A 27995-nucleotide genomic window follows, 5' to 3' on the forward strand; every position below is an offset into this window, starting at 1 on the left:
TCCCCTTTATTATTAAAAATTCTAATAATTAATATTATTAATAAATATAATTAATACACCTAGCTTAAAGTATTTTTAATTAACACACTTAGCTAAAAGTTTCACATCTTCAAGATTCTCAATGATGGCTTCTCAACCATCCAACCATGTGAGTACTATTGGCAGTTTTAGAAAAAAAACACTTGTCCTTTTTGTTCAAAGATAGTTATGTTTCAAGTACGGATTACTGTTCACATCCGTCATTTCAAATGACAGATGTCACTGAAATATAATAAAATACTTAGAATCTGTGGGACATAAGAGGTACGATTTACTGTTCACATCCACCATTTCAAATGGTGGATGTCACTGAAATATAATAAAAATATATAGGTGGGTCATAGAGGAAGTACGAGTTACCGTTCACATCCGTCATTTCAAATGGCGGATGTCAATCAAAAATATTAGGTGACCGGCGGTCAGCTTCCAACTGAAATCCGCCATTTGAAATGGCAGATCACTAATAAAATATTCATGATCTGCCATTTCAAATGGCGTAACACATTGTTCTCGTCCACATCACCAGACATAAACTGACAACCCCTATGTGTAATCTGACATCCACCATTTCAAATAACGGATGTCCTATGTTTACTCAAACATTCTTTCTCTCTTCTATAAACCATCTTATGCTCTCCCACTTTCCTATTTTAAAAAATTTTTCAAATTAAAAATGCTTTCAAATTTGGTATGGCATATATACTAACGTCTACCTGAATATGTTTCAGGTGGATCCAAATATTTTCAACCAATTTCGTACGAACTAGATCACGATATTTTCACTTTAACTTAGACTGCTCCAACAAGACAAAAAAAATAATGCATTCTTTTTGTAATTGTAACTTTTAGTGCGTTCTGTGATACGATCCTAATGTTATTTATGCTCGACGTAGTTGTTGATTATGATACAAAACATTTCTCTTGCCACTAAAGCAATTATTAAATTTATATATTATGATATTATCTAGTTTCTTTATTGTTTTCGTATTTCTTTGTCTTTTTCTATTTTTATGCATATGTACGTTTTCCAATATGTTGTAATCTTTACTTTGAGAAATAATATCCGAAAATCGTTCCAAAAGTCCCTGGTTTTTTTTACTCTTACCCAATCTATAAGTCTATCTGAATATTGACAATCTCGAATCGTCTCTAAGGTTGGTGCATTCACTAAGAGATAAATTCAATTAATTATAATCAAGAAGTGAAACATGAATAATATTAGGATCGTATCATTCTACCTATCCTATTCCTTTGAAGGTAATACAAATAATAATACGTAGAATTGAAGATTGAGCTGCATGCTTGCCTGTTTCTTGCACTAATCTAATAGATAAAACCCTGAAAGAAGTTGGAAGAAATTACAAAAAGACCACCCTTGGATTAGGGTTTAAAGATCACCTACATTAGTTAGAAATTAAAAGCCGGTGGAGGGTGAAATGTAAAAACGTGGGAGATGGATGCCCCGTCACCAGCTCTAGATACGCAAGAAGCCACGACAAACTTGGTCGTCACATATACAAACGTTAACCGTGGCAACTTCTAACACCACACACACACACACTCACACTCGTTACATCATTTACTTTTCCTTTTCATTTATTATATACTTACAATCAAACACAATAATAATATTAATTAAATTCCTTAAAGTACCTATGTCTATAAATATCAAACACTCCCCAATACCATATCGTACGTTATAAGACCATAAAACATTTTGCTTCAAATATGGGACGCGCCCCGTGTTGTGAGAAAGTTGGGTTGAAGAGAGGAAGGTGGTCAGCTGAAGAAGACGCGATACTGAACGACTACATCCGGGTTCATGGCGAGCCTAGGGTTCATGGTGAAGGCTCGTGGAAATCTTTACCGAAAAATGCCGGTACGTTTATATATGTGTGCGAATTGAATGTATAGTTATACCATCATTTTGTATTTAGCATGTAGGTGCACGTAATTATGTACGTATTATATAGGATTGATGAGATGCGGAAAGAGTTGCAGATTGAGATGGATTAACTACTTGAGATCTGATTTAAAAAGAGGTAATATATCTAAGGAGGAGGAACAGATCATAACCTATCTGCATGCATCTTTAGGTAACAGGTTAGTACTAATTAATTTATCTCTTAATTACTTAACATTTTAGTTCAATTCCCCAAGGGTTTCATTTAGGGTTTGGATCGTCACATAAAGTCAGTTTTGTAGTAATGAATTTAGCGTGTTAAGCGTCTTGAAATTGTTGAAGAATCGTAACCTAACCTGACACTCAATGGCGGATCGACCACCCAGTAATTTTTCCCGGGGTTGGTTTTTCGCTGCTCATGTCTTTTTAGCTCGACATCCGAATTTTCAATTCAGGTCGGTTGTCATAAATAATGATGTTGCAACCTGTAAAAGTAACAATGAGATTTTAATGTAATAATTACCAAAAATAATACACTCTTTATTAATAATTAATAAACATTTATAAAGAACAAGTGTAGTGCTTAATCGAATAATTAATATAACACTGTATTTTATTGTTTTTCACTATGTTTTTCAAATGTAATATAGTTAAGAAAGAAATCTCTGTTCAATTACAAAACTGTAGTATTCATTATAATTATATATATATATATACACACACAGTGTACATTGACCTTGCGCCCTATTTGTATATATACTTGGTCCGTTCACACGAACACTTTATAGATTCTGAATATATATTCTTGTATGTTGGTCCGACTAAATACACATATATGCCGGATTACTGATTACACCATGGTTCAGTTAGTTGTACACAGTATAATTTAACAATATTATAAAAAAATGTATTCTTGTCGTATAAATAGGTCAATCACATCAATATCAGTTGTATACATAAGTCGTTATATTTTTATTGTCTTGCACTTGTTTCTTTCGATCAGTAACTTTATTAACATTTTGTCAAACATCGTGACATTTAGGTTGCATTTATTATGGTCACAAGTCACAACAAAACGTCATGGATTCCTGGTTCCATAATGGCAAAGTACCACCGAAACCTAATTTATTTCACCACACAAAGTCACCGAGTATTATATGACTTTAAAAACAAAATTATAATACTTAAAAATTACTAAATCAGCAAAATGAGTCTTGCGAAGTGAAATAAAAACATCTAAAAATACTGTCCGGAGTATATCCCGCCGACCCAATATATAGTAGCTAAACGGTTTGTGTAGACTGCTACTGGTCTAATTCTAAAAGCATTATGCGTACCTAAGTTATTTCTCATGTTCGTCTTTGCTCTTTCATATTTCGACTATAACTATTTCTTCAAACCATGCATTATCAATTCAGTTTCAAAATTTCAGTAATTTTTTTTCTGGAGTTTTCCATGTCCAACTTAACCATGTACCAAAAAACAATAAATTCAAATTATGTTGCACTAATTTATTTTAACATTCTAAAATATTCAAACTAAGTTTAATTATTATTTGTGTTATTGGATTTTAGTAACTGAAACTATTATTACCTTTTGGATGCTTCGATTTTGGGTTGCGACTGAAAGCTACAAATGATTGATTATATGTCTGAGTGTTCACTTTCTAGAATCCAAGACTTTCAGTAGCCTCTTATAATCATCGTCGTGAGCATCAAGGGCCGAATTTCCGCAAGAGTCGATGCGAATTCGTCACCAACAGTGGTAATCAGTTGACGAAAGTTGTGGCTATGTTGGTGACTTCTCAGACGGTGCTACATAACTTGTGGTGATTTCTTTGTAGCATCAATGTTGAAGGATGAAGAAGACATCGCCATGGGTAGTGCACGTGAGCATACATATACGCTTACAATGGAAACCGCGGAAGGAGGCAAGTTGGCGAGGATCGGTGACGTAACACTTTTGAATACACAAAATAATCACTGGGGAAAAATGGTTAAGAAACGTTACTCTAGCAAATTGGGTGGTATTAGGTGTCCTATTCATCATCATCATCATCATCATCATCATCATCATCATCGGTATATCCCACCAATAGCAAAGCTATGGTAGGGTCCGAGGAGGGTAAAATGTAGGCAGCCTTACCTCTATCCCTTAGGAATAGAGAGGCTGCTTCCGATGAGACCCCCGGCTTGATAGTAGTTTTGCATCAAGCCTTGGACTAAGGTACATAACACTCAACTATCAGGACACCGGCCGATTGTTGCATGTACCCTTGTCTTTCGGCTATCAACGCCACCACATGATGCCTGATTTACCTTCCACCACTTTTAACGTTATTTTCACGAGATTAGTAAAATAACGTCAAAATTAGTGCAATTTCACCTTTGTCCACCCGAGGGTTCACACATATATACATTATATGCGCGCACCGCAAGCGGGGCGTTTAGGTGTCCTACTATATATAGTATATATATAATTACTTTTTAAAGGGACATACAGGAGATATCTGTTTCTCCAAAATTTCCCAAATATTAAATGAAGGATTGAAAAGAAAAATGTGCTACAAACTCTAATTTTCGAGATATCATTTTAGAGTCTATGGATGACTTTGAAACAACAATACATATTAGAGTGTTGCTGAAACCAATCATACCGGGTCACTCTTATTAAATTAAGTCATCCCTTTTAATCCAAACACTTAAATTTGATAATTTAATCTTAATGTTTTAACAGTTTAGCAGGTTTAAAACTTAGAACCAGTCATTTAACCTTATTTATGTATTTTTACTTTCGAAAATCGAAATAGGTATTATAACGGTAAACTTAGTATGTAGTAGTTCTAAAATGTTAATATTACAAACTAGTGTTAAAACAAATAGAAAGAAATCAATTCTGACCGTCAAACCAGCCACTCCAACCAGCCATCTAAGCTTGTGGCTTGGTTTGTCAATTTTTAATCCTCAGTTAGGTTATTTGGGGAAAATTATTAAAATAGTCAATTTTGACCAAGTTTTTCCAAATATAGTTATGGTTTCGAAACAATTCCTAAATGACCATATCATTCTGTCAGATTCGACGTAAACAATAACTGATCCAACGGATTAATGTAGTCAGAAGTCTCCGACGGATGTGTTAAGGAGCTGCCGGAAAATTAAACCGTCGTGTCTGACGGTTTAATTCCTGTTACCATCGAATTCGACAGATTAAACATCCGTCAAATTTCTCTCAATTGAACTCAAGGGTTCGTCACTTTCTTACAAAGATTTCTCAACAACAAAAGTGATTCGTGGAAAACAAAAACTATGTTGTGTTCTCCTCGAAAACTAGGCGATTTGAACTACGGATTTGCTAGATTATATGGAGAAATAAGAAACATGGAGATGGATTTCGGTTATGGAGGTTTACGATTTGAGATATAGAAGATGAACTATTACGTTGGAAAATGACGTACTACGTCGGAAAACGAAACAAGTTTCGTCGAACGATGAAACAAGTTTCGCTAGACGACAGATTATCTTAGTGTTTCTTCGGAAGACCAAATATCATGACACGTAGCGTGATTTTAGAGGCCCTTATAATTTGTCGGTTCAGTTCTTGTGTACGTCGGATCCAACAGAAAAATATGACCATTTTGAGAATTTTTTCAAAACCATAGCTATATTAGAAATGCTTGGTAAAATTGATCATTTTAAGAATTTTCCCATTTATTCACCCTTCTCTCGTTCATGTAAATTGTCACGGTGGCTTTTCACCGTTCAGTTAAATATACATAAAATACAATAGAACTTGCACGATTGAATAGTTGATTTAGTTTGGTAACCTTGAATTAAATCACTCAACTTGGAATTGATTTAGAGTATCGTGCGCTTGGATTCACCCAAATTTGTTGGAACGTAGCTAACATCAAACGCCAAAATTTGTCGTTTTCAACCATGTTCTCTAACACATTCATCCAAGTCATTGCCACAGTTGCTTTTTCATCATCGGTTCACACTCTTCGCGGTCCTCTATGCACTACTTGTTTTGTAACAAAATTGTGAGATAGAAAAGATGAGTCATATGACTATAAGAGAGATGTGGATGGTTTGTGTAAGAAGTACTATTTTGGGTTGTGTATACATAGGGAAAATGAAAATATAGTTATTAATTTATTTTTTTTAAATATTGAACTGTTTAACAACGGCGCATTACCATTGCTTTGGGCGGGATGTTCAACTTCACCAACTCGAACAAGTGATTTTTTACAATACCACAACCCTGGGGTGGTGGCCCGTCGATACCAGCTCCAACTTCCCCCATTCCATTCATGCTGAAGAAGCGTGTATCGACTTACTTGTATACGATCAACGTTCCTCGGGTACGAGTGTGCTATATCACCGATGGTTTTCCGTGATACGAGTTCTTCCACCTACAAAACGAACAGTACCGTGAGCTTACCCCTCAGAAAGGGACAGAGGGGTCCTCTTTGGGGTAACCCTCCGGTGTGAGAATCAGATATTGTAGGAGAGGATAATCAAGATGTGAATATGAGTAAAGGACTTAGAATATATTTTCTTGCCTGCCTCCAACTGTGGAGGTGGTGTGGTATTTATAGTATTAGGGTTTCCAATGATTGGGCTCAGACCCAATTAGGGCCGTTTTGGCCTCCTCCTATTGCTTCGCGCCACGTGTACTTAGAACACCTAGTGCTTTTTCATTGATTATTCTCTGACCAAGGTACTTCACCTGACCCATGTGCCATCACGCGGTGGCACATGGGCTTTGCTGAGTTGTCCACCCTTCATTGGCAGCTGTCAACATCAGCACATTCTTTATTCCTTAAAAGATACCTTCTGGAATGTTGTCTGATGAGTACAATCATGGTTGTCCTTATCCTGATTTGGATTAGACTATTGTCTCATTTGTTGTGTGTCACTTACGCGCGGCCTTTATGCGCCTATCCCGGGGATGCGCAAGGTCTTCTCTTTATTCTCACACTAAATGTGTGTGTTGTGTGCATATGTGATATGCGCCACGCGCAGATGTTTCATGCGCTTGCGCATAGGTTTTGGCTTTGTGTCTTCATGACATCCTGATTTCAAGCCTCTTGTCTATATCTTGTGGGTTTGACCCGCCCCGCTCGATGTTAAGGCGGGTGCATACCCCTTCAAGCCCCCCCAGTTTAATGTGTGTCTTGTCTCGCGCGAGCGAGGTAAGATAGATATTAGACTTAATAGTTTGCTTTTTCAATAGGGCTTGTTTTTTCTTTTTCTTTTCTTGTATGCGCGTTGCGCAAAATTCCATCCCTTTGGTTAAAACGAATCGTCAATGTACGTGGTTGGTTGGTGTTGACATGCATCAGAGATGGAGACGTTATGTGTCAGACCTTTCGTGTGCTCGAGGTGCTACAGTGGCTTTTCACGTCTCCTCATACAGTGTCAGGAACACGTGTCGCGCTTATGTTGACCTACGCCTGCGAGTGGGGGCGCGTGAGCGTAGATCTGATTATTACTTGTTTCTCTCTCTCTCTCTCCTGGGCCTATAAAACCAAACCTTTTGAAACGGTTTTTTCTTCATCTCCACTGTCATTTTCAGAGCTTTTGCCTATCATTTACATTCCGATTGAGAGCTTTCGTCTTTGTCCCTGAATTCCGTGCTTAAAGTAACCATATTGTTCGATTCGCAATTGTATGTCTGATAACCCAGACACCACAATTTCCCCTAGTAAAGGCCGTGTAAAATCAGTGGTTATGTCTACTTTGAAGAAAACCGGCAAGGGTACTCGGGTTGCCGAGGCCTCGTCGGAGGAGGGAGGGAAGAACAAGGCGGTGAAGAGATGGGATGAGATTCCCTGCAAGTTGAAACAACCTGATTTTGATAATCTCGTCGCCTCTCAGGGTTTTCTCCCTGAGTATGGTTGTCTGCTCTCGGCGACCGGGCAAACGGCGGCGGATCCTCCCGCCGGCTATATCTCTTTATATTCTCACTTTTTCACCCACTGTAATCTTCGTCTTCCGATGACGAGGTTTATAGGTGCGCTCCTCCAATTTTACGGGATTCATATATCTCAAGTCCATCCCTGTGGATTAGTGCGCATGACTCATTTTGAGTTCATGTGCAAAGCTCAGCGCGAGGAGCCCACCCCTCGGCGCTTTCAATATTTTTATAAGCCGAAAATCCAAGATTCTTGGTTCTCATTCACACCGCGCAGTCAGAAGGTTAAGTGCTGCACTGTTACCTTCAAAAGCCTTCATGACTGGGCTGAAAAATTCTTTTATATCAAGGCTGGTGTTATTCCCATTCGTATGACCGTGCGCGCGATTACTTCTGCGCCCGCGGATGATGACGTTCTTAAGAATCCATCTGGCAAGTGGGTTAAAAAATTAACTGCTGAACCATCCCCCGCCAAGAATATTTGCGAGGAAGCGTTGGTGGGGGTTGGTATGAGCAAGAGGTGGACTGACAGCGAGACTGAGCCTGTCATCCATGTTGATGGCTCAGGTGGGTTGTTTGTTCATTGCATTAATTTTGCGCTAGTATAATTCGTTTTGCTGATATCACTTGTCTTGTTTTATGCAGAAAGCAAGGAATACATCCACGCCGCCTATGACGAGCATACAGAAGGTGGCTCTGTCGCCCTGAACGCTGGGGAAGTTGCTTTCCCTGATCGCTTCGATGATATGTTCATCCCTGTCGACTTAGAATTTTGCTTTGACAGCGATGCGCCTGGTAAGCCCTTGTATTTGTGTTTAGGCCCTAAGAATACCAAATTTGGTTTTAACATTTCTGTTGCGCGTATTATAGATGCGCTCGCTAATTATGAGTTGGAGCCTGTGGAAGAGGAAGGGGAGGAGGAAGAAGCTGAAGCGCAAAAACTCAAGCGCAAGGCTAAAGGCAAGACTGGCGCAGGGGCCAGTAAAAAACAGAAAAAAGATGATGCCTCTGTTGCCCAGAATCTTCCTCCTACTCAAGTGAAGGGACTTGAGAAAACCAAGGGTTTTACTTCCAAGTTTTCCTCGTCTTCTTTGCCTCAAGGTGTGGGCAATCCTCCAGTCCACACGAGGTATGGTGCTGCCACCTCATCTCTGCGCGCGGCGGACAAGGGAAACGGTGCTGCGCCTGCTGTTTCGTCTTCTCCAACAGGTATACTTTGTTTATATTTTGTGGTTTTATGAGCGTGATTCCGATAGAGTTATTAATGAAGCTTTATTCACTCAAATGTTTGTAGAGCCGGCAACGTTGGTGGCTCAACCTCAGGCGCAGCAAGGTGCCAAGGCTATGCCGAAGGTTGTTTTGAAGACCTCTGTTTTGCCCTCAAAAAGGGGGAAAATGGACTTCATGGCGATGCTTAATTCGCGGACTGCGGTGCGCCAAGGTATTTGTTGCGCTTTGATTGTCTGATTTTTTCCTTTAGTTCAACTCATGAATCATTTCTCCTTGTTGGTTTTTTCATAGGAATTATAGCTGGCACACAAGCTGCTGGTGGCACTGCTAGCGCTGGCGCCGTTAGTTCTGCTCCTGCTCCAACAAGTAATGAATCTCCCCTCATTGGGATCACTAAGGAGCAGGAGACTATTTTTCGCGCTGCTCTAACAGCGTCAAGACCTCCCTCACCTCCTCCTGCGCGCAGCCCTCCTCGTGAGACTATTTTTGATTCTTCCAAGTCGCATGAGAAGAGACCTGTTATAGAGGATGATGAGGAGGTTAATTTTGAAAATTCTGATGGTGGCCGCGTAAGCCCTATAGCGCCACGAGATTTCGTGGCGCAGCCTTTTTCTCATGGGGCAGGCAGGAGCTCATCAGCTGGCGCTAATCTTTCTGCCGGTTCTCCTCAGGTATAAGTTTATTTTGCTCCGCTGTGCAGACTTCCAAATTAGTGTTTAGATAACTAAAACGTTTCTTTGCGTTGCTTTGTGTTTGTAGGGAGCTGATCACAAATACCGCCCGAGCTGGAGCATCACTGAAGAGAGCTTATTCCAATCCTTGGGCGTATGTGAAGACTTTTGGGCTCACTCTGTTCCTCCAGCTGAAAGGAGGTTTCAAGAGGACCGCGCTCGCGTGGATTTGCTTAATGACCACCTTTTTGCTGGGTCTGCGTTTTTTGCTGCCTCCCAAGAGCTTCCCAATGATTATATAAAGGTACGTGATGCCCTTGCGGAGGCCAAGCAAGAGGCTAAGATTTATGCTTGGAATCTTTCTGATGCCCGAGAGAAAGCTGAGAAACTCCAAGCAGAACTTAGCGAGAACCGGGGAAGTTCCAACGCTGCTTTTGTGAAGCGCGGGCTTGAGCTGCAAGCTGCGCGGGAGAAACTGCAAGTGGCAGAGGCAGATGCGGCCAAGTACGCGCATCGAGCGCGTGACCTGGAGTTGGCAGTGGAGGCGCATGACCAAACTATTGCGCAGATTAATACTGAAAAATCTTTATTGGAGAGTGAGGTTGCGCGCCTGAAGAAAGAGCTCGATGCTGCGCGAGCGGAAAGAATGAAGCCTTGGCGGCAGCAGTGTCTGACAAAGAAGAGCTAAAACAAGCCAAGGAAACTGTTAAGTTGTTAAAGTCTCAAATCCCTGCTATTGAGACGTCTGTTTCTTCCCTCGCGCAGGACCGTCAATGGCTGATTTTACAGGGTGTGACTCGTTGCGCTTATGCCATGAAATACTCAGACGAGTTTCAGACCCTTGTGATGGACTGTAATGCGGCGTCGCGCTTGGTGGGTCGGGCTGAGGGGTTTAAGGATGGTTATGAATATGGCATGCTAAAGAAGAATCCATCCGACTACCCTTATCAGCTCGACGTTGTCTGCGCTGACATGGCTGAGGTGGGGGAGAAGTACTTGAATACTCCAATTCCCATCCTTGAGCAGGTATTTTGACCTTAATGAGTTTACTTGACTTATTTTCATAATCTTTTGTACTTATACTGTTCCTTGGTACTTGCAGATAGCCGCGCTTGCTGACCAGCCCGATCTTGGCGCTTTAAAGAAATTACTTGATGAATGTGAAGGGACTGGTGGCAATGATGATGGCGCGGGCAACGCTACCTCTGCCAGCGGCTCTGGCGTGGCCAAAGGACCTACTCCTGACGCTATCATGACAGAAGACGTCTATATTCAAGACGAACACTTTATTATGGTAAGTTTGGAGATGACGAGGAGCGGGCTGCGCCAGATGCTGAGGGAGGAAATAATGATGAGGAAGATAAAGAGGCTGATATTAACATAGAGACTTGAAAAGCCCTTCTTGTTTTTTTTTTTGTTTTTTTTTTTTGTGTTTGTAGTTTTTACCTCATCATTTGTAAATTTGTAAACTTCTATGTTTCGGAATGAAATTTTGTTTTTCCCTTATTCGCATCTCGCGCATTCCCAATTCATCTCTTTATATTGCATGTGTGTGCTTGTTGAATATAAGGTATGCTTACACATTGAAACTTGAACAAGGTTGTAAGGAAATTATTTTTACTTAATCCTTAACAGTTGTCATATTTCAAGTTACTTTGCGATATTCTGAATATGCTGACACGTGCCTTGGCATTTCATTATTCCTCTTTTACGCGACGTTATCGTGCATTTATTATAGGGAATTATGAATGAGTTTTTTAGCCTTTACATGTCAGTATGTGTTACTCTGCCTATATCCATTATAATCCCATGCGCGGCCCCGACCTGAGACCTTAACAACTATGCTTTGGCATGTGCTTTGCCTTAGTTGTGCTTAGGTATTTTTATGGTCCAGCTGCGCAATACGTAGGATGGATGCTATGAGTAATTTGAGCTAAGGCTCATATTATTGGGCTAAGGCCCTGACGTTTTAGAGTTAAAACTCGTTAACGCGTCTGAGCTTGAAGCTCGCGCATGTATGTTTTACTTCGTTTTATTTTTAGTTTGATGTCAATACAATGTTGTCATATTGCTCAAAATTAATAAAGGGAAGTGTGAAACATGTATGCAAAAGGTAATAGAACGCATATTAAGAAAAGGTAGAGCGTATCATTATTCGTAATGGCTTAAAAAGCCTTGATTACAAACTTGACAACTTTTACATGAAACATTTTCTAAGTTGTGCTGCGTTCCATGTGCGCGGGATCTTCTTTCCATTTAAATCTTTTAAAGCGTATGCGCCTTTTCCCAATTCTTCCGAGACTTGATAAGGTCCCTCCCAATTGGGAGACATCTTTCCCGGGGGTATTGCGCGACTAGCTTCATTGTTCCGAAGGACAAAATCATTCTTCTTGAAGTGGCATTTTTTCACGCGCTGATTGTAGTATTTTTCTAGCTTTTTCTTGTATTTGGCTTCACTGATGATAGCCGCCTCTCTGCGTTTCTCAAGTAAATTAAAATCCAACCTCCTTTCTTGCTCGTTATCCGTCTTACTCATCATGAGCACTCTATAGGATGGGCATCCAATCTCTGCTGGAATCATAGCCTCTGTTCCATAGGTTAGCTGAACGGGGACTCGCCATTGCTGGTTTTGCTTAATGTCCTGTGCACCCACAGGACATTAGGTAACTCCTCGACCCATGCATGGGACTCTCCCTCCAACCTTTTCTTCAGCCCATTCAGCAAGCTTTGGTTCGCGCGTTCCACTTGGCCATTCCCTTGAGGGTGGTATACTGAAGTGAAGACCTTATTGATGTGCAATTCCTTGAACCAATTGGATATCTTCCTGTCAGTGAATTGTTTGCCATTGTCGCTCACGATTTCCATGGGCAGGCCAAAACGGCATACGATGTGGCTCCAAATAAATTGTTTCATTGCCTCGGCTGTGATTTTTGCCAGTGGCTTGGCTTCAACCCATTTTGTGAAATACTCTACTGCCACTACCAAAAACTTTACTCGCCCTGGCGGTTGTGGTAAGGAACCCACAATATCGATTGCCCACTTGTGGAAAGGCCATGCAGAGGTCACCGGAATCAAGTTGTTCTTTGGCCGCATGGTATTTGGTGCATAGCTCTGACACGCTTTGCATTTTTGGATCTCTTTTAACGCGTCCAAGTACATGCCTGGCCAATAGTAACCTGCGTTCATTGCCTTGGCGATCACCATGCGCGGGCCAGCATGTATTCCACAGATTCCTTCGTGTATCTCTCTGATCACATAGCTTGCTTCCTCAGCGTCTAGGCATTTCATGAGTGGTCCAAGATAAGAGCGTCGATATAACGTACCATCGAGCATTTCGTAGTTCTGCGACTTGTGTCTTATCTTTTTCGCCTGTGCGCGATCGTCTGGTACCTTTCCCTCCTTTAAGAATTCCATTATTGGAGTTATCCATGATGAAGGTGTTGTATGAATTACAAGAACAGACTTCGCTCCCACTGACGGGTTGCTCATTACTTCCACCCTGACATCTTTGCCAAAATGATCAAAGCTAGTTGATGCCATCTTGCTTAGCGCGTCGGCAGACTTATTTTCACTGCGCGGAATGTGTATGATTCTGAAAAAGTCAAATTGTTCGGTGAGTTTCTTCGCCTGCTCTAGATACAGAGGCATGGTGTTCTCCTTGGCATCATAAAGGCCATTGACTTGTGCTGCTACCAGGTATGAATCTACATGAGCCTCTAGCTTTTTAAATCCGAACTTGTGCGCGATGCGCAAACCAGCCAGCAGGGCTTCATACTCAGCTTCATTGTTGGTGCTCTTGAAATCCAACCTGATTGTGTAAGTATACTCATGATTTTCTGGATCCACCAGTTTGAGGCCTGCGCCGGACCCTTCGTTGTTTGAAGCTCCATCAGTGAATAATCTCCAAACGCTTTCTTCATTATTGGCTTGCGGAGGGTCTACTTCGCGCTGAGCCTCTTCGACTTTTCCTTCAGGGATTTCTGCGATGAAATCAGCTAAGACTTGTCCCTTGATTGCTGGACGAGGCTTATAGGTGATCGTGTGCTCCCCTAATTCCAGCGCCCATTTTGTCAGCCTTCCTAAGAGCGCGGGACGTCGCAAGACTTGCTGGATGTTGTAATCAGTCATGACTTCAATAGGATGACCATTGAAATATCCGTGAAGCTTGCGCGACGCATGCCTTAGTGATAAAACTAACTTTTCTATGATGGTGTAGCGCGTCTCAGGATCTGTCAGCACCCGACTTACATAATAAATTGGTGTTTGGATTCCCTTGCGATCCACCAATAATACTGCGCCAATGGCGCGCTCTCCTGCTGACAGGTACAACGTTAAAGTTTCACCAGGTAGTGGAGCTGTGAGCGCAGGCAGATTTATCAGACATTCTTTTATCTCACTGAAAGCTTGCTCGGCCTCAGGCGTCCACTTGAATTGGCTTTTCTTTAAGCAATTTCTCAATGTGTTAATGAATGGGGTAGATTTGCTTGCATGGTTTGCTAGGAACCTGTTAATTGATACCAATCTACCATTCAACTTTTGAACTTCCTTCATGGTGGATGGTGAGGGCATGTCGAGGATAGCCTCCACCTTCTCTGGGTTCACCTTGAAACCATCCTTGGTGACCATTACGCCGAGAAATTTCCATTCTTCCACGCCGAATGTGCATTTGCTCGGGTTGAGCTTCATGTTTACTTCCTTTAGGCGCCGAAGGGTTTCATTGATGTCTTTGAGCATTTGTTTTTCCTCCCTGCTTTTAATCACCAAATCATCCACGTAGACTCCTAAGTTTTTTTCCAATCTGCTCGTTGAAAATTGCATCCATGAGTCTTTGGTAAGTGGCTCCTGCATTCTTCAAACCAAAAAGCATTTTTGTGTAACAGAAAACACCCTTGTCAGTTCTGAAAGCAGCCTTGTCTTCATCCTGTGGTGCAATTTGAATTTGGTGATAGCCCTTATAGGCATCCAGGAAACATTTGAGCTTAAATGGCACCACAGAGTCCACCTTCATGTCAATGTTTGGGAGGGGGTAACAATCTTTTGGACACGCCTTGTTGAGGTCCTTGAAATCAATGCACATTCTCCATGACCCATTGCTCTTCTTTACCATCACAAGATTGGCTACCCATGTTTGATATCGTATTGGGCGAATGATATTCGCGCGCAGTAGATCTTCTACTTGCTCATTCATGGCCTTTGTCTTCTCGTCTCCCATGACTCTTTTCTTTTGAGCAATTGGCTCCACGGACTTGAATGTGTTGAGAGAGTGCTGCGCCAGGTGTAACGATTCCGGCAAAATCAGGTATACCCTAGCCGGTATATACTATTTATGTGTTATTTAATAATGAATATGTGAATTATAATGCGTTTATACGTGTATGTATGATTCACAGTACGGATTATACTCGATTATACAGTTAATCGTATTGGAAATACGATTAACCGATTAACGGTTATTGAAGCCCGAATGAATCGAGGATTACATTTTAGACGAGATATATGGTATTTAGTGATGTTTACGAAGTATTAAAGCTTCGGGATGAGTGAATTAAGGCACAGAAAAAGAATTTTCGATTTAATGGTACGTCGGTACGTTAAACGAAACCTTTAATACCAAACCGAGCAAGAGACAATCGATCAAGCCGAAAAAGATGCGCAATTATTAATAATATGATGTTTTAAGTTAATTAATGTCATGGTTTAAGTTTTTAAAGTTTTTAAATCGGTTTTATATAAATTTCATTTTTTAAGCCGAAAACGACCGTTTTAGCCTCGTTTAAGCTGAATTAAACATTTAACCGAAAAACGAACTGAACCAGATTATCCAAAACATTATCCGAATTCCCAAAATCCGAATGAGTGGCAAAGAATGGAAAGGTGGGCCCCACCCCACCTCCCCTATCTATTCCGATCGGACAAGGGGGTATAACCCCTTGCCTCTCATTTTTTTTACATCAACCATTTGCATCGTCCTTCTTTCTCTCCACGTTTCCACTTAAAAATCCAGAATTTTAGCAAGAAAACCGAGGTAAAAATCGAGTTATTTACGTGTTCATCTTCTTTTCTTGAGTTTATTTGCAAGAAAATGAGGTTTCAAGTGAAAAAGGGTGAAAACCCGAGATGAAACCGATTCTTGCATGATCAAGTGATGTATACGGGTTATACAAGGGATCTTGGTCAAAGAATGGAATTAAACGAACCAAAAATGAATTTTTACGGTTTAAACTTTAGTTTTGAAACAATAACCGAAACTATAGTGTAAGAGGCTTGATGGTGAGTGTAACTTGCTTGGTATTGTGGTATGTTGGTTGTAGGTTCTGTATTTAGTGGTAGATAAGGCGGAAAGACGAGTTTGTAGCTTGTAGTGGCGGAAAACAAAAGGTATATTCGGTTTATGTTCGTTTATGAGTGTTTTGGACAGATTGTGGTACGTTTAGAGTTAGGCTACGAAATTTCACAGAGATGATCTACACATGAAAATATGAGATCTGTGAAATTTTGGTAATTTTTGGATAAAGGATGAATATTTGGTGAATTTAATGCTCGATTTGGCTAAAAATGGTGAAAAATAGTTAAATATCATGAACAATTCTGGAAATTTCCATATAAGCTTTTTATAATATGTAAAAGTCACACACAAAAATTTAGGTCCGTTGGAAAAGTCTAAGTAGGCTTTTCGGTTAAACGAGTTCTAGGGTTTTCTAGCTCGGTTTTAGTAAAAATGGTATGTAAAAAGAGATTTTGGTTCTGGAAAAATTACAGGGGACTATGTGGATGGCAGGGGTCATCCAGGAAAAATTTGGGATTTTTCTAAGGTCGTTTGGTATTTACGACATATTTAGTGTTTAAATGGTGCTTAAAAATAGATAAATAAATTTTAAATATAAAAATTAATTCTGGAAATATTTTTATAAAATTCCCCACTGTCAAAAAGTGATTTGTGCAAAATTTCAAGATCCGAGATTAAACAGATAATTATTTGTGTAAAAACAAACCTTTAAAGTTTAAAACGCGTAAACCGGTAAAGTTCGCCTAAACGAGCTGACTGGTGTATAAAAACCCTAAAAATGAACTATTTTCATGTAATTGAGTTAAACAAGTAAAAATAAATCATCCGGAAATAATTCGGATGATTTGGGTAATTTTATCCGATTTAACAGTTTCCGGTACACTAAAGACGGAAACGGGTCCCGCGGCCAATCGGGGCGTCTAAACCGAGCTCTAATTTCACAACTTTAATTAAATTATCAGTCAACAACTATTTTCGGGTCGTGTGTGACCAAACTCATTTTTGAAACGTAAAAACGGATAACCGTGCTAGGCACGCAAAACGGGGAAAACGATCTAATAGTAATTTTAACTATTGAACTCTAAATGATATCACAATCTGAGTCCGAAGAAGTGTTTCTGGGTTAACATTGCCCCCGGAACGGGTACAGTACTGGGTTAACAGTGTCCCCAGATGTACCGGTTAACACGGTTAACGTTATATTAATAGTGATTGTATAGTAACGAACTTAGGGATCGTATTACAGATCCGGATTAGTAGCTGCGTACTGTGTTACCTACTTGCTTGCGAAAGGTGAGCTTCACGAGCCCCTTTTTCTGAATTGTCTTTAAATATTTTCCCGGGGCGGAATGTAAGGCCCCGAACCCGGTGACCCTACTTTAGCGTCGGATTTACTCATAAACACAGTTCTTCAAATCAGAGTTTATTAAAACTTTTCGCGGAATATAAAACATCAATCATTTGTTACAAAACATTAAATCTTTTCTTTGATACCATAACACAAAACTTTATATTTAAAACATCTTTACTTCTTTCTTCAGATACCAGCCATTCAATCCATGTCGTGTGTCATCCTCATGCTAACTCTATAATCAGCTCACCTGCGTGCATACTAAAAGTCAGCTACGCTGAGTGAGTTCTAGTTAATCGAACGCCATACAATACATACACATACATACATATCTGTAGATACATATCCATACTTCACTAGTTACCCTTCTGTTATACATACATACTTGCTACCATACATACATACATATCTACAATCACTAACCTCAGTCTACCGAGAGTACGTTCATAGTTCACCGTCTATACCTGTACTCAAGGTCGTGAACACGTACAAGGTTCGCAGTCCTTACCTATGTTCACCATTTATGGTACGTACAAGGATCGCGGTCCTTCCCTATACCATAGTAAATCCACAACACGTACAAGGTTCGCAGTCCTTCCCTATGTTGCAACCTAATTCATAGCACGTACGAGGTTCGCAGTCCTCCCCTATGCTACAAAATCAGCACGTATAAAGTTCACAGTCCTTTCCTATGCTGAAATACATCCACAACACGTACAAGGTTCGCAGTCCTTCCCTATGTTGCAACCTAATTCATAGCACGTACGAGGTTCGCAGTCCTCCCCTATGCTACAAAATCAGCACGTATAAGGTTCACAGTCCTTTCCTATGCTGAAATACATCCACAACACGTACAAGGTTTGCAGTCCTTCCCTATGTTGCAACCTAATTCATAGCACGTACGAGGTTCGCAGTCCTCCCCTATGCTACAAATACAGCACGTATAAGGTTCACAGTCCTTTCCTATGCTGACGCCTATCTACATTACGTATAAGGTTCGCAGTCCTTATCTACGTTTACATATATCATCTACTTCACGTATAAGGCTCGCAGTCCTTAACTACGCCAGCACCAGCCGAGTCTATGTCTGACAGAAGCTAGAGGGATTTGCCATCCTAGCTTACTATGTCAAACGTAGAACTCAGATGCCATTCGTGTACCTATATACACATACTTACATTATAACATAAGAACACTCTAGGCATTCCTTACCTCATTCATTTAACAACCATACCCCTTGTCGTTACGTGCAATATCCGAAGATCGTTCACGCCCCGACAAGTATTCATTTGAAATATTCATACATCTTCGATATATAATATTCGTATCTTTATTTTTAACCTGACAGTACGCGCAATATCCGAAGATCGTTCGCGTACCGACAAACAATCATTCATATCTATCACACATATCACATATGACATACACTTATCACTTAGGATAAATGTATTAACAACACATCGAGTATGCACACAGCCCCGAAAACATAACAAGGAATGGGGCTAGAAACTCACCTGAACACGGTTACGTTCACCGTTAATCGTAATCCCTTTCTTCAGCTGTGCACGGCTGACTGTATAACAAGTACACGTATCAAACAACTATCACTACTCATATCATCTTTCCAGTCTTAACTACTACCCACAACGAACGGGGGTCCGGGGGCAGCGCCCCTGGCAGCGGGGTCTAGGGGCGGCAGCCCCTAGCAGGGTCCAAGGGGCAGAGCCCCTGGCTGGGGTCGAGCTTGGAAAAATTTTATTTCCATTAACTGTCTTAACACATTTTTCATTAGATTTTTAATTTAGTTTCTAAACGAACTTGACTTTAGGCGAAGTTAACCCTAGGGCGAACTTAGCTCTAGGCGAAGTTAACCTTAGGCGAACTTAGCTTTAGGCGAAGTTACCAGCTAGGCGAACTTAGCTTTACAGCGAAGTTGCCATCAGGCGAACTTGGCTTCAGGCGAAGTTGTCATCAGGCGAACTTGGCCTCAGGCGAAGTTACCAGTTAGGCGAACTTAACTTTACTGTGAAGTTGCCATCAGGCGAACTTAGCTTGCAGGCGAAGTTCATCGCTTTGAAGGCGAAGTTGCCCAGTTGCAGGCGAAGTTGTCCAGATCAGCCGTTGTTCGGTTTTTGTCCAGCATTTTGAGCGATTTTAACACCCTTGCTATGGTTCAATATCACCCACTACGCTTCCCGACCATTTTCGGTCGCTTATACACTAAAAAGCTTGGATCTTTAAACTTCAAAGATCAAGAATCATACCTTTTTGAGCTTGTTTGGATCTCGTTTAACTTGTTAACACACTAATCGCTCTCTCTCTCTCTCTCTCGGATCTGCCCGTTCCTCTCCTCGGCCCGGCGGCGGTGTAGATGGTGTGTGTGTTTTTGGAGTGTGTGTGTAGAAAGTAAGGAAATGAAGATATTTTTGGGTTTAGGGGATATTTATATCCCTGAAATCCCATGGACCTAAGGCCCATTCTCATTTAACCCGTCTCCATTAATCCAACACTAGCCCGACTCATACCAACTCCTACTCTATTATTTATTTCCTGACAACCCGAGTAAACTTTCCCTCTATTAGTAAGTAATATAATTAATATCACTTTGAAATTTCGGGATGTTACAGGAAAGCATGTTACTATTGAAATGTTTAAGTACATACTGAACGCATGGATTTGCGTGTATTTATATATATTTTATTGTACGGGAATCGTACGGAAATGTACTAAGATGGTAATTGTCTGAGTTGCTAACATTGTAAGGCCCCGTAACACGAGTGATTAGCTAAAAGCCGGTAGAGTGTGAATAGTACTATTGGTCTGACAAACCCAACTGGTCCGGCATGGATTTGCTGATGTTTCCCAGCCAGTTGCACATGTCTATTTTGTTGTTATATATTTTTGCTATGTAATGTTAGGCATAGCGGTTTGGGGCAGGTCCGTGGGCGGAGTATGCCACGGGGTTGTATGTGGATAGTCAGAGGTTTCACTTGTGGGCTCAGCATAATTACATCGCTAATATATGATCATTATAATGATTTGTCACTGTTTATTTAAATTAGTGAAACTCACCAACTATTCGTAGTTGACCCGTTTTCTTTACATGCTTTCTAGGTACCCACAAACTGGAATAATTGCTACATGCTTGACGATGCGTGCTTTATGTGGAAGCTTAATGATCGTTTTGTATTAAATATGTTAATGTACTGCTGGTAAAATTGATGTGTTAACGCCTAGACGGTAACTAAACTCGGAACAATGTAATATGGTGTAAATTAATGTAGTGGTGTTTTCTTTATAAGCAATGCTGTTGATATCAGACGTGTCTGTTGCATCCCGTTTACGTTTCCGCTGCGGTTACGGGGTGTTACACCAGGTCTCGTGGAACCCCAGTCATATCAGAATGTTGCCACGCGAAGACTGACATATACGTTGTGAGCAATCTTTTCATTCTCACTCTTGTGTCATATGATATCGTAGCTCCGATTGTGATTGTTTGTTCTGGGAATTTTGGGTTGAGAATCCATTCCTCTGGCGCGTTGTTTGTCACTGGAAGCTTCATTCTCCCCTCTCGAGGTATACTTATTACTGCGCATAAATGATCTCGGTACACAAATGTTACTCCTGTTGGTGTTGGGAACCCCAACGCGCCATGCGCTGGTGACGGTATGGCGTTGAATTGGGCAATCGTTCCTCTATCCAAGATCATACTATGGCATGAAGTGGTGGGCAAGACTAGGAAGTTGACAATTTCAGCTCGCTTGTGCTTCTCATCCCCCATAGTTAGTTCGAATTGTATCTGACCCAGGGGGTGAATAATTTCGTTTGAGACACCCGAGATTGGTGCACTCACAACTTCGAGCCTTGCTTGGTCTGCTGGATCCAACTTCCTGAAACATTGCTCATACATGATGTCTGACTCACTACCGGTGTCCACCAGGACTCTTGACACCTCATAATGAGCGATGCGTGCAATGATGACTAGAGGACTGCTGATAGACGGGCCTCCTCTGATTCTTGGAAAGATTACTTGTTGCTCGCGCCAATCCCCTTGGATTTGCGCGCTACTCTTCCTAGATCATTGCCCTTGCCTTCTTCCTTCAGCTACACAGATTCTTTTGAATTTTTTACTGGCTGAGGCTCCGTCTGGTTGTTCGTTCTCTAGTCTTGGATTTTTTACCAGGTGAGCCAACTTGCCTGATTTCACATCTTTTTCGATCGCATCCTTCAAATGATGGCATGCATCGGTGTTGTGCCCTGTGGATTTGTGAAACTCACAATATTTGCCACTGTTCGGTGGTCCCTTATGGAGTAATGGCCTGGGGTTTTTAAACTGGACATTCTCTGTGCTTAACACTTGCGAAGGCGTTTTAGTGAGGGGAGTCCATATTCTTGGTAGAGGTCTGTTAGGCTCTCTGACGCCTTCCTTCTTGTCACCTTCTCCGCGATGAAGAATGTCTTTTTGGGGTTGGGGTGAACTTTGTTGCGCTTGCTTTTCTGCAGGAGAATAATTGGTTTGTTGCAACCTGGACCATACGGAGTTTTGTTTGCCCCTCCTTTCATTGTTGCGTGGTGCTCCTGTTTGACGCCCTTTATCTCTTGCTCTGTCTTGGGCAATTTGTTTTTCATTTCGTGCGAAGACTCGCGATGCTTCCATAAGCTTAGCCCAAGTGGTTGGCATGTCTTCTCTGCTCACGAGAGCTCTGCGGAGTTGATCACTGCGCGCACCTTGTATAAAGGCCACGCGCAAGAGTTGTTCAGTGATGCCTTCAATTGCAAGAGATTCCTGATTGAAACGAGTTATGTAGTCTTCAATGGTTTCATCATTCTTGCGTACGCAGTGCATGATGTCATCGGGGTCGCGCGTGTGTTTGCGCTGCTGTACAAAGTGAGCCTGGAACTTTTACAATAGCTCTTCGAACCCATCGATTTGTCCTGTCGGCAAGCTTTCGAACCAGACACGCGCTGCACTCGTGAGGCAGCGAGCAAACATGTGACACCATGTTGGCATCGTCCAGCTTTCTAAGTTTCCAGTGTTATAAAAACCTTGTAAGAAATCATCTGGATCTGTTGTACCATCGTACTTGCCTAAACCACTTGGCATCTTGGTTTTGTGTTGGATGGGAGCCTTCGCAATGCGCTCAGCGAATTTTGAATGTTTTACCAAGATGGCTGGCCTATATGGTGTGGTTACGTCCACTTGCCCTTTCGCTTGTGGGTTGTATGGTGTGTATAAATCCATATCAACTTTGGCTCCAGGTGCTATGTGCATGTGTGCGCGAAGCTGTGAACCTCCTGCATGAGTATCTCGCGTCTTCTTCATGCTGTGCACCTCTTCCTCATCACTAATATCAGCTTGTTCGGTATGAACAGAATGACCATCTTCCAGCTGCGCGCGTCTTTTTTGTTGTTCCCTGAATGGTTTGTTTATCAAATGCGAGCCTTTGTGTTAAATCGGCTAACTTTTTGTGTTTTACCAACTCATTGTATTTGTCCATTAAACGCCGTTGTTCGTTTATGAGCCATTCTTTAGGGTCATTGGTTTCAACTTTCGGGCCCATTGGTCCTTTTTGTTTTGTACCAGTCAGATTTTGGAACGTAAGATCGTCTGGGGGAGTTTCAGTTTGATTATGAGGTGTTGTGTTGAAGGGATGGTTACTGGTGGTGCGCGCAGTGTCACGCGGCGCCCTCAGAACCTGATGTCCCTCATTAACATCCTCAAGCTCATTATCCTCCAGAACTTGATCGTTGTTTCGAACACCGGAAACCATGGTGAAGATTTTCAGAGAGAAAATTGATGAAATAGTGGTTTTGTTGCCGTTGTAACAGGTGATGGCGCCAATGAAGAAGCGTGTATCGACTTACTTGTATACGATCAACGTTCCTCGGGTACGAGTGTGCTATATCACCGATGGTTTTCCGTGATACGAGTTCTTCCACCTACAAAACGAACAGTACCGTGAGCTTACCCTTCAGAAAGGGACAGAGGGGTCCTCTTTGGGGTAACCCTCCGGTGTGAGAATCAGATATTGTAGGAGAGGATAATCAAGATGTGAAAATGAGTAAAGGACTTAGAATATATTTTCTTGCCTGCCTCCAACTGTGGAGGTGGTGTGGTATTTATAGTATTAGGGTTTCCAATGATTGGGCTCAGACCCAATTAGGGCCGTTTTGGCCTCCTCCTATTGCTTCGCGCCACGTGTACTTAGAACACCTAGTGCTTTTTCATTGATTATTCTCTGACCAAGGTACTTCACCTGACCCATGTGCCATCACGCGGTGGCACATGGGCTTTGCTGAGTTGTCCACCCTTCATTGGCAGCTGTCAACATCAGCACATTCTTTATTCCTTAAAAGATACCTTCTGGAATGTTGTCTGATGAGTACAATCATGGTTGTCCTTATCCTGATTTGGATTAGACTATTGTCTCATTTGTTGTGTGTCACTTACGCGCGGCCTTTATGCGCCTATCCCGGGGATGCGCAAGGTCTTCTCTTTATTCTCACACTAAATGTGTGTGTTGTGTGCATATGTGATATGCGCCACGCGCAGATGTTTCATGTGCTTGCGCATAGGTTTTGGCTTTTTGTCTTCATGACATCCTGATTTCAAGCCTCTTGTCTATATCTTGTGGGTTTGACCCGCCCCGCTCGATGTTAAGGCGGGTGCATACCCCTTCACATGCTTATAGACAAATAAGGTTGTTAGTGGTTACATTCAATCAAATCTAACCTTAAACATCAACATCGTAGACGTCATAGTTCATCCTACAATAAAGTAGAGATGCCTAAAAGGCTAAAAGTAAAACTTTTACGCCTATGGGACCATGCATTTTAATGCCATTTATTATTACATGTTTTAAGCCCTGTGTGTTGAAAATGACACCTGAACTACTACTATATATTAAAATAAACTAGTTTTAGAGCCCGTGTTATACATTAAGGGTGTTCAAAGTCGGATATCCGTATCCGAACATTTCGGATAGTGGATTTCACTATCCGAATCCGTATCCGAAATTTCGGATATCCGTTCAAATAGTGAAACGGATATCCGATTTTTAATAATAATAAAAAAAAGCAATTTGTTCTCCACTTCATTAATCTGCAGTTCAACTTTCTATCTAGATCTACAAGCAATGGAACTTGCAGGTCTTAATGGCTTCATACAAAATTTATATTGAAGCATCAACAATGAAACATTAAGAAACCTAAACTCAACAGAAACACCAACAATAAAACCAAATCAAATACAACGAGTAGGTTGGACTCCACAGGTTTTAGATCTGATTTAAGAGCGGGTTGACTACGGAGACTTCACATTATGAGTCGTTGGTTAAAATTAACTCGTCGGAGAGTATGAGCAGTCTCTGACGATAACCGTAGATATAGCAGCAGCCGGCCGGAGACGAGATGAGAGCTCAGGTTGATATAGCGCAGCTTTGAATTAGTGAATGTCGTCGGCTGAATGTTGGAATAATTGAATATGAAAGATATTTTAGGGTTATAAACATGGAAATTCAAATATAACAAATAAATGAAAAATAATTAAATTTAATATATCGGATAGTTCGGATATCCGAACTATCCGAAAAATCCCAGAATTGCTATCCGAATCCGAATTTTCGGATATCCGGGATTCGGATACCCGAATTTTCGGATATCCAGGATTCGAATACCCTAATTTTTGGATATCCAAAATTTCGGATAGTTCGGTAAGGATTATCGGATAATTCGGACGCGGATTCGGATGATTTTGAACACCCCTATTATACACAGGATGATTAAAATTATAAAATTACAAGCAAAACAAATAATTACATAGCGGATATGAAAAAATATGTTAAATCTATGTTTGTATCTATACTATGTGTACATAAATTGATTTTATTTATATCACAGAACAATTTTTTAAATGAACTTAATAAAAAAATGCATGTACAAAAACGTACCTGAGAATGCTTCTTTCTATTGAAAATTTCATTTTTAGCGTTATATATGTATAATTGAAAGAATTTTGGTTATGTGCCAATTTCGAAAATAAGACTCCTCATACGATAGTAGTTCTAACCACTCAGTCTAAATACAGAAGGAGCGTTACCTTTATTGATATGTTTATCAATTTACCACCCATCAAAGGAAAGAAGAACATTAAATTGTGAAGACGGATGTTCTTCAAAAACTATGTTTTCTGAGCTACACCATGAAAAAGATTTTGATAAGTTTCAGGTGGCTCTCGACTTTGACATAATGACAACATAAAAAATAACATGTTGACCCATTCAATTTTGTGAATATTTCGTTTTATTGGGGCATAGTTTTACATGACATGCTTTCCATATAATGTTCTGATCACCATTGAAGGAAAAATTAATGCTGACAAAAATATTTCAAATTTGATAAAAGTTAGAAGCATTGATAGGCATGGGGTGGCATGTCGAAAGTGTTCGCAATCTTTTCTTAAATTTTAATTGTCGAGGGAAAAATAATCAATTTGTCAAATCCCAAACCTTTTGAATATTTCCAAAAATGCCATTGAAAATAAATTTGAAACCCGAATCATGTTTAAAATTCTAACTTTCATCCGTTTGACATTTTCAAGTCACATTTTGAATTCGTAACAAATTTGACAATAAATATATTTGTGTTGTCAAACTTTTAAAAATACTCAAATTTCACATTTTTGACCTAAATGTAGTTAACTTGTCCCAAACAATCTATTTACCAAATTTTGACCCATAAAAATCATATTTAAGTTCCACAAAAAAAAAACCCGAAACAATCCTTGATAAATAAACTAAGAAACTAAATATGATAAACTTTGTTATATCTGAAAGTGATTCGTGTATACTATCTTTACATTTTAACATATATATAGTTTACTAAATTAACCGAAAAAATAAATAGATAGATTTAAAGCATATATTTATAATTTGTAAATTTATATGACAATTTAAAATAAGAATAATAATAATAATAATAATAGATAAATGGATTGATTTAAAAAAAAATGGATCGACCTTGAAGCATATATTTATAATTTAATAATTAAAAAAATTACTTTGTAAAATGAAAGCATATTCGAGTTTTGTTTTTCTTTATAATCGTCTACAATATACACAGTACAATATGTTAAGTTAACATTTGAAATTATATTCTTTTCAGTCTTTGACCAACATGGTTTGTTGTTGATTTTTGGATTTCACCAAATATATAGTAAATTATAATATGTTAATATTTATTTTATAAAAATGTATAGATATAATATATAAATAGAGTGTAAAAGGAAAATGGATAATTATGGATCTATTACATATATTAGGATTTATTAATATCTTAGTTTTGAAGGGGAAAAATTATGAGAATTAACCAAAAGATAACAAGTGTCCACAGTTATTTTACTTTATTAGAATAGAGAGACAAGTGTAAAGTGGGAGGTACTATGGTTTGGCTTTAACAAGTATACAACACTAATAGGGGAGAACACCACTATTCTAGGATTTGAGTATGTGTTTATGTGTGTGTGTGTATGTGTGTGTGACAATAGATCGTTCAAAGTTGGTCTAGTTTATAAGTGAGTTGAGCTTGAGGCAAGGTTGGCTCGCTTGTATGAAATTTTAATCTCAAGCTCCGCATTAGCTCAAATCATAGACAACATTATTCTAAACTGAGTTTAAAGATTACAAAAAGTTTGAACCATATATATTTTTGGATAGACTATTAACCAATTGTCTTTGTCAGGTGGTCTCAAATAGCTGCCCACTTACCCGGGCGAACAGATAATGAAATCAAAAACTACTGGAACTCGCACCTCAGTCGAAAAATTCTCCCATCAAGACGACCATCGAACCCACTACCCATAACTGTCATACCAATAGTCAATAAACGCAAAGGCAGAACTAGCCGGTCCAAACTGAAGATTAACAAAACTTATAGATCATTAACTATTAATAACCCTAATGTGGTTGCATCATATGATCAACAACCCGTAACACAACAAACCAATGTAAATCCATGTGCCACTAGTAATGAAGATGAAATGCTTAGCTTTGTTGACATTATGGACCCAGAAGTGTTAACCATGGCTAAGGATGGTGGCTCAATGGGTCATGTGGCAAATGAGTGTGTGGTGAGTGTGATTAATGAAGGGAAAGATGCCTTGAAATGTGTTAGTGAGCCGGTGGAGATTGGTGGTTCGAGTGTGTCGACGATGGCTTCGTTTGATATATGGAATTGGGGTTTTGATGTTGAAGACGGTGTATTAGGGCTAGCTGGTGAATATGATGACAACATTCTGTCATGGCCATGGGAGAACAATACAGTAGATGATAACAATTTAGTAGGGGTAGATGCATGGTTTATGTCCTAGTTAAATCACTTATTTATCATTTTAGGTTACTAATCACTTGATTACAGATTTATTTATAAGGAGAAATCACGGAAACAAATGATGATCGAAAACCTATGAGATGACAAACATAATGAACACGCTGGTATTCTATGAATTCTTTTTGTTCTTGAGCTTTTAACCGAAGCATCTTATAGTTTGCGTTTTCTTATCATATTCATGAATTCATTATCAATCAACCAAAGCATCTTATA

The 27995-nt window shown here is 40.1% G+C and overlaps 1 protein-coding gene across 1 annotated transcript; it reads left to right on the forward strand.

Annotated features, from left to right (window-relative positions):
* The first annotated feature begins 1767 nt into the window (after positions 1–1767).
* LOC143541196 (uncharacterized) lies at positions 1768–27762 on the forward strand. The gene is made up of 3 exons (XM_077034079.1): positions 1768–1918; positions 2013–2142; positions 27135–27762. The coding sequence occupies exons 1-3, from the start codon at positions 1768–1770 to the stop codon at positions 27760–27762; spliced, it is 909 nt and encodes a 302-aa protein (XP_076890194.1).
* Positions 27763–27995: the final 233 nt, after the last annotated feature.

This window comes from Bidens hawaiensis, unplaced genomic scaffold, assembly GCF_021521415.1.
Source record: "Bidens hawaiensis isolate Kalapana, Puna unplaced genomic scaffold, B.hawaiensis_p1.1 tig00012474_1, whole genome shotgun sequence".
Taxonomy (NCBI): Eukaryota; Viridiplantae; Streptophyta; class Magnoliopsida; order Asterales; family Asteraceae; genus Bidens; species Bidens hawaiensis.

Coding starts and splice junctions, on each gene's coding strand:
- LOC143541196 (XM_077034079.1), top strand. CDS start 1,768: ATGGGACGCGCCCCGTGTTGTGAGAAAGTTGGGTTGAAGAGAGGAAGG. Junction 1,919..2,012: donor ATCTTTACCGAAAAATGCCG/GTACGTTTATAT, acceptor CGTATTATATAG/GATTGATGAGATGCGGAAAG. Junction 2,143..27,134: donor CATGCATCTTTAGGTAACAG/GTTAGTACTAAT, acceptor TGTCTTTGTCAG/GTGGTCTCAAATAGCTGCCC.